Genomic DNA, 13,070 nt, shown 5'->3' on the forward strand with positions numbered 1-13,070 from the left:
AATTGTGCTGATTAATAATGCATTTTGGAAAATAAATTCTTCACAGCCAAATACCTCCATGCTACTGCAAATTTTTTTCAGTTGAAACTTCTTGGCATTACTTTGTTCTGGACATTCTGAAAACAGGGGGTTCCAATGTAATTTAATTCTCTGAAAACTGGATGCAATTTGCACAAACACAGATTCTGCTGTTGACTCTCTGATGCTACTTGCACAGGTCTCTTACATGCACACTGCGAGACAGGACTTGCCTCTCTTTCTGGCAGGGTGGTTGCTGGGGGCCTAAACCATTGCTTTGTATCTCTTTTTATCCTTGTGTGCAGTAATTGAGCTTGATCCTGTCTTGGTTTCTGATGGTTTTAACTCCAGGAGGACTTACAGGGAACACCCTTAAAAACTAAGCCCTTTGTCTGTGTTTTAATGTTTCTTGTACATTGGAAAACCTTTTTAACAGCAGACAGTCTTCTCCCAGCTTGTAAAAGCTGTTCTTTTATGTTTTCCTGTAACATTCTTTCCTCTTTCATTTTTTAGACTCTAGAGGCTTTCCTCTAACATTCAAGTCATTTTTGTGGTCATTTGTAAAGTGCAACTATTTTTTTCTTTTTTTTTTCTTTTTTTGTTTTTGTTTCAATTGGAATAGAATTAGGAAAATTTAGAGGTATTTTTGAACAGAAAAATAATAGTTTAACAAATGCAAGATGCTTACATCATCCATGACCGAACAACCGGAGCTTGCCAATAAGTATCTATCTTTAGTGGCATAAGTGAGGTGTTTGTTTGAGAGCAGTGTTTTGCACAGGACAGAAATAACAACCTTTCCTTATTTTAGTGACATTTGAGGACAAAAGAAAAGCCAACTATGAGAGGGGAAATATGGAGCTGGAAAAACGCCGCCAGGTCCTGCTGGAGCAGCAGCAGAGAGAGGCTGAACGCAAGGCTCAGAAAGAGAGAGAAGAACAAGAGCGAAGGGAGAGGGAACGTCAGGAACAGGAGCGGAAAAGACAACTCGAAATGGAAAGGCAGCTGGAGAGACAACGAGAGCTGGAAAGACAAAGGGAAGAAGAAAGGAGGAAAGAAATAGAAAGGCGGGAGGTTGTTTTCTTGAAATTATTTTTTATTGCTCTAAGGAAGGTGTACAATCATACAGTATCCACTTGGCAGAGCATTCAGGATTTGAATGCTGGCTTTGGTTCTGTCCCCTCACATGGCCACTGGCAGATGGTCTTGGAGAAAGAATGTCATTTGTGTCTGAAAACATTGTGTCTGTTATAGATGAATCGAGTGTTTGGCAGGGGTTAAAGATTTTCAGATACTTCATAGGACAGATGAGATTTTCTTGGATTTTTGCAAAAATTTGTATTCCAAACAAGATTGTACTGAATTCATAATTGATAACATTTTGACAGCTGAACTTGAGACAAATTTGCTACTACTTGGTGTCTCAGCACATGCATCAGACTTGTCTGTTTTATGTAGTTCTGTGAAATGCTCAGAGGAGGTTTCAAGCAGTATCTGTCAATGTGCTATTTTTTGGGCAGTATTCCAAAGCTACAATTAGAATTATGTAGCTTTTCTTCATCCAGGCTTGGGAGCATGACATGAAGAATCTTATAGGATCACTTCCTGCCTTTGCTGCTGAAGTATATAAAAGCACTTTACAGAAGACATTATGTTGTGTTGCTGTTATGCTGTTGAGAAATAGAGCACATTACATTAAATTATGGTCTCTGAGTTCCATCTCTGTTGTAATTTAAGGTAATGTAACTTTTGTACAGGCAGCAAAGCAAGAACTTGAGCGCCAGCGACGATTGGAATGGGAGAGAATTCGTCGCCAAGAACTTCTTAATCAACGTAACAGGGAACAAGAAGAAATTGTCAAGTTGACCTCTAAAAAGAAGAGCCTCAATCTTGAATTAGAAGCTCTGGTAAGACAGGAATTTCACTACATGTGTTGAAATATGGTATTTTAAACTATGCAAATCTTAATGTCTGCATTAATGGCCCACTAGGAGTTTCACTCTGTTCTGGATGAGGAATCTAAAGCAGGTATTTTGGGTTGTTTTAAAGAATTGATTGTGAACTGATCTGCCCACAGATTTAGTGAAGTGACTTTTTCCATATGTGGTATAATCTGTCTTTGATTTCTTTCTAGACTGACAAACATAAGCAAATCTCAGGCAGACTGCAAGATATTCGTAGCAAAAAGCAAGCTAGAAAAACTGAACTGGAGGCTTTAGATAGGAAATATGACCAAGGAATCATGGAAGTCAAGCAACTACAACAACAGCTTGAGGTATGTAACTTTCTGTTAAGCTTGTAATTTTCCTTTACTGTATTCTGTGTTTCCATAACACTGTTGATAATGCTTCCCCATAGGGAGGAATAGGGAATCAGTTGGATTGTAGTGGAGAGAGGAAATAGGCAAGGCTGTCAGCATGGCAGAGGTTTTTAGCTTATGTATGGTGTTAAAGAAATGATTATATATAGTACAGTGAGCTGATAATTAAATGGGAACAGTTGTTAAAACCACAGGTGTTCTTTTGTGAACTGATTAAAGGGACTTCAGTTATGAATTCTTTTATGGCTGCAGACTCAAATTTTTATGAGGAGTGTCGTCCTGTATCCAGAACAGGTTAATCTTTAGGCTGAATTACCTTGCTGCTCTTTTTTCTTTGTTTTTTTCCTCTCTTTGAATAACAAGATGTAGATTATTTCAAATCAGTTAACTACCATGAATCATCCTGTACTGTATTTTTATTAATGCTTTTGCACATCAGGGAAACATCTTTTCTTTTTGTTACTGTTTTATGTTAAGCTTAGGGCAGTCAACTTAAATGGTCTCATGATAATATTTACACTTTTAACGTGTCTGTTAAAATTTCTTCCAGCTGTGTTAATGCTTTCGGATCAAAAGCTTTCAATTTTAATACTATTTCTATTAAGAGTATAGAGGTCATTTTTTCCTTTACCCCATAATGATAACTTATATCCATGTTTCATTAACATGAGTTGAAGTTATGTTTGAAATTTCACCCATTTTTACTTGCTGATTTATAAGCAATATTAAAAATTTGTCATGTTCCCTTCAATATCTACAGGATTATCAGAATAAACTAATCTATTTGGTTCCTGAAAAGCAGTTGTTAAGTGAAAGGATAAAAAATGCTCAACTTGAAAACACTCAGAGTAAGTGCCTGCAAGTGAATTCTCTTCTGTTTGCACTGCTGACTTTTCATCTCTTGTAAACAAGGCTGAAGGATAAAAACGTGTTAATAACACCTTCACTTTTATATCTTTTCAGTTAAAGCCACTGTTTCATCTACATTCCATTTTTCCCCTCATGTTCTAGATAAGGGGTAAACAAACACGTTTTTGCAAGAAAGCACAGATTTTGCTTGAAACTTTGTCTTGAAACTTTATGTATACAAGCTATGTGGCCCATAGTATTAAAATTCGTCTGGTTTTTGGTAGTGTAGGCTCAAGGGAATTAATTCATGTAAAGTTTACATTGGTCTTTACATCAAACCACACTGGAAGTCACTGTCTAGAGAAGTTTGCTATGAATTGATCTGATATTAAAAAAAACACACCCAAATTGCAAATTATTCTGTATATATTCCATGTAATGCCTGTATGTCTCAGTTCAGTGTTGGGGCCATTTCTTCTTCGATCTGTATGTGAACAGAAAGGTAAATCAAGGAATTCTTCTGAGGAAAGAGGTTGGGAATGTGTTTATATTAGGAAAATAATAAAATAGTTAGTGAAATGAGAAATTCTTGTAAAATTGCTTGTCTTTCCTTATGCAGGTATAGGAGTCAGTTCAGTGACCAAGAAGTCCGTAGAAAAGGAGGAATTATGCCAAAGACTTAAGGAACAATTAGATGCCCTTGAGAAGGAAACTGCTTCTAAACTTGCTGAAATGGATGAATTTAACAGTCAGCTGAAGGTACGTGCATTACCTAAATATCTTACACCTGTAAGCACTGTATTTTATTTCTTTATCCAGTCATAAAGATTGGTGCCACTTCTACGAGGCTTCCAAAAAGCTTTCCCCAACTCCCAGTGTCAAATAAGAATTACCAAAAGTCTTGGAGTAAATAATAGAATAAAAATGCACTTAAATCTATTGCTAACATACTAAAATATGAATGCTAATCATTGCTTTGCATGACTCAGCTGTTGCTCACTCTCACCTTTTGCCTTCTAGAATTCTTTTTGATTTAGAATTAAAGTTTTTCAGACCCTTGCAAATTCTGTTCTTACATTATGAGGTCATATTGGCTATTATTTTTGAATTGTGCACTGAACATTTAACATTTATTAAAAGAAGCACATGCTTTCATAGTACACTGTACAAGATCTGGTGGCAGATTTAGGTATTATCCTAAGATTACCTAATCCTTTGGTATTATCCTAAGGCCTAGGCCACCTATTTGTGTAGAAGTTAGGAATTATTGACCACTGTCCTTGAAGGTGTTTTTGTTTCAGAGGCCACTCTTGCCTTGTCTAAAACCTCAGGCACCTCTCACAGGGTAGCATCCACTTAACTTTATTTATCAGCTTACTCCTAGTGGCACTGATGGGAACTTTTTCCTTAAGTAATGGATTAATGATGGAGCAGAGTGAGAGCTCTGCACTCTCCCAGTTAAAAAAAAAACACAACCAAACAAAAAAAACCCACAAAAATTTGTAAACATTTAAGGAATTTCTTTTCTTTTTAGAAATGGCTTCATACAACATGCATTTTTAGTTACTTGTTTATTGCATGGCTTGCTGTGTTCAGTGGCTGCATCCACAATTCAGTCTTCCCTCAAATATGTTTTTCAAAATACAGTGCAAAGATTAATTGGCTTTTTATCTACCTTATCTTACAGTGTGAGAATATGGATGATTCTGTTCTTCAGTGCCTTTTGTCTCTGCTAAGCTGTCTCAACAACCTCTTCCTCTTACTTAAGGTTATTTTCTAATCTTTGGCTTTTTTGGTTTTTTAATTATTTCGCAATTTTTCTCTGCTTACCCTTTATGTTTAGTTGTACAACTTCTATTAAATACATTTTCCTAATAGACAATTGATAGGCTGTTTTTCTTTCTGCTAGCTTTTACATCCTCTTAAAGACTTAACATTTTCTTACCTGCTTAGAAATCCAAACTGCAAAATACTGATAGCAAAATATTGACTTTTTATTTCGTAATAGACTGTCCACTAAATTGTTTTACCCAGGTATTTTTCTTCTTACTCAAGGTAATGTGAAACAAAAAAATATTGTCTCAGATGAAAACAGTGTCCTCTACCACTTTTTCATCTGTTGCTCTCTCCATGTATCAATGCATCTGAAGCTGTGAGTCAGGTATATGGGTTCTTGTCCAAGTTTAAAAGTATAGAAATAGCATCAGTATGCAGATTATGACATATGACATGGCAAACACAATGTTGTTAAACCTCCAGATTAATCCAGTACTAAAACCTGCTTGCTGTCTTTCTTCAACACTGCTTTTGTCTGCTGGGGTCAGAAATCTGACTTTGAGAATAATTTATGAGAGGGGGAAAAAAAGTCAGAATTACTTTACTGAGCTTTTCATTTTGCATAAGGGTTTTTCTGTCCTTAAATCAAAGATATGAGAGGTTTTATAATGCAAGTTTGCTTCTGAAGCAACCCTGAATTTTTATACAAAATGAGAAGAAAAAGTATTCTCAGCTGAATATGTTTGGGAGGAAATTGTAGTCAATTGCTTGATTTAGTTTGTTGCTACAGTGACTTTCACTGACACAGCAATCTTGTTATCTTACCTTTGTCATGTAAATTACACAGTATCTCTTAGGCAACATGATTATTGATAGAGTTGCACATTGCAGTGGGAATGGATCGTTCTTAATTGCTTTGTTTGTATTTATGAGATCGATCCTGTTGCATTGCTCAATGTGTATCAATAGGATTCTTAAGAAAAAACACTCTATCTTACAGATGTTTTGTAACATGGTGAAGTACAATCTAAAGTAATTCTATTATTGTTGATTTTTTTTTCTTCTGTAAATTTAATTATTCCAAAGATTCATGCTGATGTTTTGCTCTGAAAAACGGTTGTTATCAGAGGGAGGTGGAATGGGATTTTGAAGGATGTGCTCAAAACTAAAAAAAATAAAATTGTGAAGTTTACGAATACAGGAGAACTCTAGTCAGAGTTAGTGTCTTTAAGCTATGGCTTCCCACAGTGGTAAGCCTGCTGAGTAGTTTTTTAAAGTTTTTCTGATTTAAATATGGGACTGATCATTCAGAAAGCATCACAAAGGCAAGCCCCCCACTGCAGGGATGTGTTCTCAACTTTATGGTACTGTGTTGGCTTTCAGCTGAAATCTGCCTCCTTGTAGTTATTTAACATGTGCTTCACTGCCTTCTCTGCCCTTAGATAATGTTGTGTTTGAACACTCAGTTTTGTGTCTTCCACTCTCCTGTCGTATTTGGCATTTCCAGCAGGTGTATGACTGGAAGGGCTCTTTGAAAGCCTAAAATACGTCACTGACTTTGCAAACCTGCCATCTCCCTTTATCCTTCTGTTGATTTGATTTTCTTTACAGTGACCTCCAAGGACTGTTAATAACTTAATACTACTTTGGCCATTTGTATTAAAACTTGGTTCAAAAAGCATTAAAATGCCTGGATTGCTTTTCTCAAAGATTGGCTTTGTTCCCTTTGATGTACTTCATTGTGTTCCCTCCCTAGGACCTGAGAGAAAGTTACAGCACACAGCAATTAGCCTTGGAGCAGCTCCACAGGATCAAACAGGACAAAATAAGGGAAATAGAAAAAAGAAGAACTGAACTTGTACAGAAGAAGAGACTGGAAGATGAGGCTGCAAGGTACCATGGCTGAATGTATCAGCATTGCAGTTTTTAAAGCAAAATAATGCTGTGATGACTATATATATATATATATATATGTCTATTTGAATGTAAAAATACATCCTGTTGGTTGCCTAGAGGAAACATTTTATGTGGAGTACCACTGGTGTAAGATGGTTTGAATTTCCTCTCTCCAATCTGTTTAGAAAAGAAGATAAAAGCGAACTTTGTAATTCAGCTTTGATGTATAAATAAACCAAGTAGTCACTTTTTAGCTATTAGGATTTTTAGTACCTTTAATAGATAATCTTCAGACATTTAAAATTCCTCATATATTCTGTCTTGTTTTGGTTGCCTCCAAACATCTGACTTTTCTTTAAAAGCACTTCTGACTGAGCAGTTGCCAGGTTTTTGTCACGTATATCCCAGCAGTTGTGAGATTGATACTTCCTTAAGGAAGGGCATTGACTGCTTAATTCCTATGCTAGTCTGGAAAGCTGGATGAGTGTGCAACCTATAAATTTTAAATTTGGTTCCTTTTATAGGAGGGAGGACAATGAGAAAATTCAATTCTGTTTGAGAGGATCATCCCTTCACTTACACGGGTCCTGATTTTGCTCAGCCCAGTCTTGTATCAAGCACTCAAAATCTTACTGTTCTCAGCCCTTAATTTCTCATGATCTTGATCCAGACTAGTTTTGTTTTATTCTGTTTGACTGATTAAGAAACTAGATTTTAGGGTTTAGTTCTGTCTGTCTTAAGATGCCACTCAATTTTTTCCCCTCTCTCTGGACCTTCTGCTATCAGCTACCTATTTTGTGTTAGTTTTTTGGTTGAACACAGCTGTGTGATAGAGTAACAACATCACTGCACAGCTCCTACTAGGTCCTGCCATGTGCTTGGATGCACAATAAAATGCCCATCAGGGAGGTGGATCTCCCACAGTGAGTTGATGAAATGGTCTCATGCAGACATGGTCACTCCTCAACAACCTCCACAGAAGGTGACCCAAAGGGTTAGGTTCCTCTCTTTTCTGAAGAAAGGTCATGACAGCTGCATTGCAATGATTTTTAAGCTTGTTGAATTGGATAATAACCTCTGTAGACAGCTGGGGCACAGGATAGCAGCTAAATAATTACAGAGAATACAGTCAGATTCCCAGATTCTGTCTGCTGAAGAGTGGTCATGGCAGGAATTAGGGTATTACAATTGCTGAAGGCAAATACTTCCAGCAGCAAAGGTCAGTATTCAAAGGCTATTTCTATGTATGTACCTGCATGAAATTAATCTGTTTTGAAATCATTGTTTCCCATCAGGAATTTGGATAGGATATTGGTGGGAAGCCTAAATCCAGCTTGGTTCAGTTAACAGATCAGTTCTTGCTCATCAGGATGCAGATGGGCAGAAGTGCATGTGAAGGCACTGCAGAAGTAACCCCGTGGCAACACAGATTTACATTCTGTACCAAGAATTTTAATCCATTTGTTGGTTTTATGTGGAATATACTGGCACTCATGTTAAGACCAAGCACAGTCTCCTGTGGAAGAGCTGATTGCCCGGAGAGCAGAGTGATCAATACCCAAGACTGAGCTTTGCTGACAAGTGCCATCAATTAGGAACACAATCTCATTCATTCTTATATGAATGTTCTCTTACCTGTCTCATTCCTTCCTTTCAGGAAAGCAAAACGGGAGAAGGAGAACCGATGGCAGGAAAATATTCGAAGGGAAGAGGAAGAGAAAAAGAAGCGACTGGAAGAAGAACGAATCCAGGAAAAAGTCCAAGAAAAGCTGAAAGCTGAAGAAGCACTTACTCAGATGAGAGAAAGGGAAAACAAACAACAGCTTCTTGCAGAGGAGGAGAAAAGTAGACAAGCCACAATCCTGAGGGAGGCAGAACAACAAAGGCAGAGGCAACTGGAAGAAGATAAAAGAAAGCAAGAACAAATAGCAAAAGAAGCTGAGGAGAGGCGTAAGCAGAATGAAGAAATGAAAAAGATAAAAGAAGCAACCAACTCTCAAGAGATGGAGAAACACACTTCTAAAATAAACATAAATGAAAAGTTTGCAGATCTTTTGAAACCAACAGAGGGTAAAAGTCTTAAGCCACCCTGGAAAAATGAAGGTAATCTTAGTCTGTTACATTTTTGCTTTAATGGGTCTTATTTCCTGAGTGTTATTTCATTCTTCATATGTATTATTGTTAATGTGATGTCATGGCAGGCTTAGACATTGTCTAAGATATAATTTAAAAAACCCAAACCAGTGATGTTTCGCATCTATAGTTAGTTATAAAACATCCTATTAACTTAGGTTACTTTTATCAGTTTTCCACACCTATGACTGATGACAAATCTTCCAGTGATTGTGGTCAACAAATCACAGATACTAGAAAGAGTAATATTTTGACTTTTTCTTAAGGCTTGCACCTTCTTTCATTAAAAGAGAATGTTAATATGGAGGTTTTTGTTCAGTGATGAGAGATGGGCAGGTAACACTCAGCAAAGTGATTTATTAATAGTGAAATCTAGTTTATTTCTGCATTACTCAATGCCTCATATTAAAAAAAAACAAAGAACTGAATGACTAGACCTAACTAGCTGTGGGACTTGGAAAAATAGTGGTTTAACAATATTTGCACTAAAGGCACTTTCTATTAGTTTCATCCTTCATAAGTCTTTGCCAATTGTTATTAGCCACTTTTATCACTGAGTTCAGCAAAAACCAAATTAGAACAGGGTTGAAAAATATTTGCATACCTCAGCTACACCTTGTAAAACATTCACTATTAGTAACTCATTGCAGAACAGAGATGCAAAGGAAATACAAACCATGATATTTTGCTATTTTGGATTTCTAAATAAAATCTTCAGACATGCTGATGAACACTTATTGTTGCAACAGTGGTATCTTTTCAACTTGGAAAATTACGGTGGTATTAAATGAGACTCTATTAAAGCACTGGCTTAGCCAGTGGCAGCCACAGGGCAGAGTGGCAAGGAAAGATGAGAAGATAAATGATGGGACTCCAACTAAGTGCTTGTCTTTCAACTGTATCAAAATGGTAACTGGTTTTGTTATCCTTCCAGGCAATGCAGTTACTGTTGCAGAGTCCAGGAATTCTGTTGCCTTGGTAAATTACAGAGCTTTGTATCCATTTGAAGCAAGGAACCACGATGAGATGAGCTTTAATGCTGGAGATGTAATTCAGGTAAGATTTGCCATTCACATTTTAATTGCAAAAATGTCCTGGAGATGCACAAGGTCATAAGGGTCAAAAGGATTGCGTTGATTTATTTTAAAGTTTACTTAAAATTTAAGTTGGATTGCTGCTTTTTTTTTTTAATAGATGAAATTAGGATTAGTTCAGCCAGAATATTTCTTTGAATCTTACAAATCCTAAAGATGCTGAGAATCTCTTTAAAATTAACAATAGTGAATGCTAAACATAAACTTTCTAAAATTAGTAGACTGGAAATGATGTAGTTGTTGCAGTTCATTGTACATGTACAAGTTGGCTTGTAAGCGTCTGCTTGAAATATGAGCACAGTAAACACAGGCATGAATTATTAATTAATGGCATTTGAATTAAAATCAAACTAGTTATTTAACAAGTAGATGTTAAAGGCTCTTCTGAATTTTAATACTGTTTTCCAGTATATTCTGAACATAGATTTCTGCCTCTCTAAGCAAACGGGTCTAGTGGAGAGTGTCCCTGCCCTTGGCAGACGGGTTGGAAACAGATGATCTTTAAGGTCTCTCCCAACCCAAACCATTATGATTCCATGATTCTCTTGCTGACTGTCCTTTATAAATCCTTCCTCAGACAGATACCTCTAGTAATTTATTCACTGTCCCTTCTTTGTAGCACTTTCCTGGGTTCAGCTGAATTTGCTGTATATAATATTACAGCAGGACTGTAAGACTGAAAATGCCTTGTGGCATCTCAGTTGAAATCTGTGTTATTTCTTGTAATTCTATCACTTGGCAGCATACATTGTCTTGGAAGCCTGTGCCTTCAGGTGAATGTGTGAAAACTGATTTACAGCTGTGGTAATACACTTAATATTTATATCTAATGTATAAGTACTTATGGTTCCTCCTCAGTCAGACTATAAGTGATATAGGTAGGTGATAAGGGAGAATTACAAAGCAGTGTGGTACAAAATATTAAAACACTATTTCACTATTAAGCTTCAGTTTAACAATGTTAAACCATTTATTTGCATTTTCATACCATCAAAGCCTGGAGGAGGGAACAAGAGAAGAAGGTTCTGTTTTGACTTCCTTCTCGGCTATAATTGTATCATTTAACTACTGGTGCCTGATTTCAGAAATGGGCTAACAGCTGCCACCTCCTCCTCCTCCTCTTATACCCCAAACCTCAGCTAAGCTAACAAGCTGATGGTATTTTGAGCTGCTAATTTTTAGCCAGTTTTCACTAACTGGCTAATTTGCAGCGTAATAGAAGCTTCGGTATTGCTGTGAATGTTTAAGGATGCTCTATACTTAATCATACAGTAAACAGCAGAACTTTTGGGTGTGTTTTGGTTGCAGTCAGCTGGCACAGTTAATTATATCTGTAAGCAGAATGGTTGTTTCCCTGCTCTGCTGGGCTCTCCAGCCACTGCCTGTGGGCTGCACATTCAGCAAAACATGACACAATGCACTATAATTTTTGGCAAGCCAGAGTGGCTCCAGATACACTACAAGATCCTCCATGTTCATGTCTGGGACCTGTTTGGAGGAATATAAGGTCTTTGAGGCCTGTCTCTACCTGTGTCTGAAACCAGTGTGGCTGCATCATTACCCTGTTTTGTGAACAGGGCAAAATCAGCTCAGTTCCAAAAGGGGAGAATGAAAATGCTGATCCTTCTGTGAGCACTGCTTAGTTCAGTACCAGCAGGTGCTGACACACCAGGTACCCCATTTGTTTCATACTGCTAATTCTGTTTCCTTTTTATTTATCCCCCTGTCCATAGGTTGATGAAAAAACTGTGGGAGAGCCTGGTTGGCTTTATGGGAGTTTTCAAGGACATTTTGGTTGGTTTCCATGCAATTATGTAGAAAAAATACCAGAAGGAGAAAAAGCTTTATCTCCTAAGAAAGCCTTACTTCCTCCTACAGTATCTTTATCTACTACCTCAGCTGCTTCAGAGTGAGTTTTTGTTATGCTTGTGTTGAAATTGCTTTTTCTAAATTTGGCTAGTACATAGTGTGCTATGTAGTTTCACTTGGTGTTTGTTTTTAAAATATAAAGGCATAAAACATATTGAAGAACATCCTTAAAATTTCCAAGCTAAGACTTTTAGGTATTTGATAGTCTGCTTCCCATTGTATAGAATGTCTGTTTCATATATATTAAAAAAATACTGTGCTTGAGGTACTTACTAAATAAAAATTGTAATTTGATAAATATGCCTGTGTTCAATTTGCAGACCACTTTCACCAAGTAAATCAGCAGAAGAATCTGATTACCAAAACATCTCCTTTTCTAACCTGAATGTTAATACAGCCTGGCAACAGAAATCAGCTTTTACTCGCACTGTGTCCCCTGGATCTGTTTCACCCGTTCATGGGCAGGTACATTGTGTGAGAGTGGGGAACTTGCTGTGTTTTAGATTCACGTTCACTAAAATTATTTAAGAGAAGACAAAACAACTTCGCTAAAGCTGGGTGCACTGAACAGGCTAGAGGATGAAGAAGCTCCTCTGAATGCTCCACTAGTGTGCATTGATATAATTCCATGTTTCCAGGGACTATTGAACAAGAAGGCTCATGTTTCGTAATTCTGAAATAATTCTCACTTATAGTTAGATGCAGGAGGTATTTCTAGCAAATAAGAAACTGAGTTGCATGCAAACATCAATGCAAAAAAAAAAAAACTACTCAGCCATCACATAGGAATGGAGTTGCTTAAGCTCCAATAAAAGATACATCAGCGTTTGTTTGGTTTTAACATTAGCACCAGTCTGAGGTAGTGTGGTCAGTGAACATCTACACTTCTGTCTTACAGGGGCAGCCTGTCGAGAACCTAAAAGCACAAGCACTTTGCTCTTGGACTGCAAAAAAAGATAACCACTTGAATTTTTCGAAGAATGATATCATTACTGTCCTGGAGCAGCAGGAGAACTGGTGGTTCGGAGAGGTACATGGAGGAAGGGGTTGGTTTCCAAAGTCGTATGTCAAGCTCTTACCTGGGAGTGAAATCAAGAAAGAGGAGTAAGTGTGAC

General features: G+C 37.1%; 1 protein-coding gene across 8 annotated transcripts in view; it reads left to right on the top strand.

Moving 5' to 3' along the window:
* ITSN2 (intersectin 2) overlaps positions 1-13,070 on the top strand; it is an 82,469-nt gene that overhangs the window by 41,812 nt on the left and 27,587 nt on the right. For 6 of the 8 annotated variants that reach the window (XM_027690112.1, XM_027690116.1, XM_027690119.1 and 3 more), the window contains 12 exons: positions 830-1,092; positions 1,776-1,925; positions 2,153-2,293; positions 3,099-3,186; positions 3,807-3,946; positions 4,875-4,955; positions 6,720-6,856; positions 8,517-8,962; positions 9,927-10,048; positions 11,820-11,995; positions 12,276-12,420; positions 12,854-13,059. In XM_027690112.1, the coding sequence (XP_027545913.1) occupies positions 830-1,092; positions 1,776-1,925; positions 2,153-2,293; positions 3,099-3,186; positions 3,807-3,946; positions 4,875-4,955; positions 6,720-6,856; positions 8,517-8,962; positions 9,927-10,048; positions 11,820-11,995; positions 12,276-12,420; positions 12,854-13,059 (2,095 nt within the window). The remainder of the gene's footprint in view (positions 1-829; positions 1,093-1,775; positions 1,926-2,152; positions 2,294-3,098; positions 3,187-3,806; positions 3,947-4,874; positions 4,956-6,719; positions 6,857-8,516; positions 8,963-9,926; positions 10,049-11,819; positions 11,996-12,275; positions 12,421-12,853; positions 13,060-13,070) is intronic. The other 2 variants (XM_027690117.1, XM_027690118.1) reach the window with 1 other exon arrangement.

Source organism: Neopelma chrysocephalum, unplaced genomic scaffold (assembly GCF_003984885.1).
Source record: "Neopelma chrysocephalum unplaced genomic scaffold, ASM398488v2 Primary Assembly neopelma1_80, whole genome shotgun sequence".
NCBI lineage: Eukaryota > Metazoa > Chordata > Aves > Passeriformes > Pipridae > Neopelma > Neopelma chrysocephalum.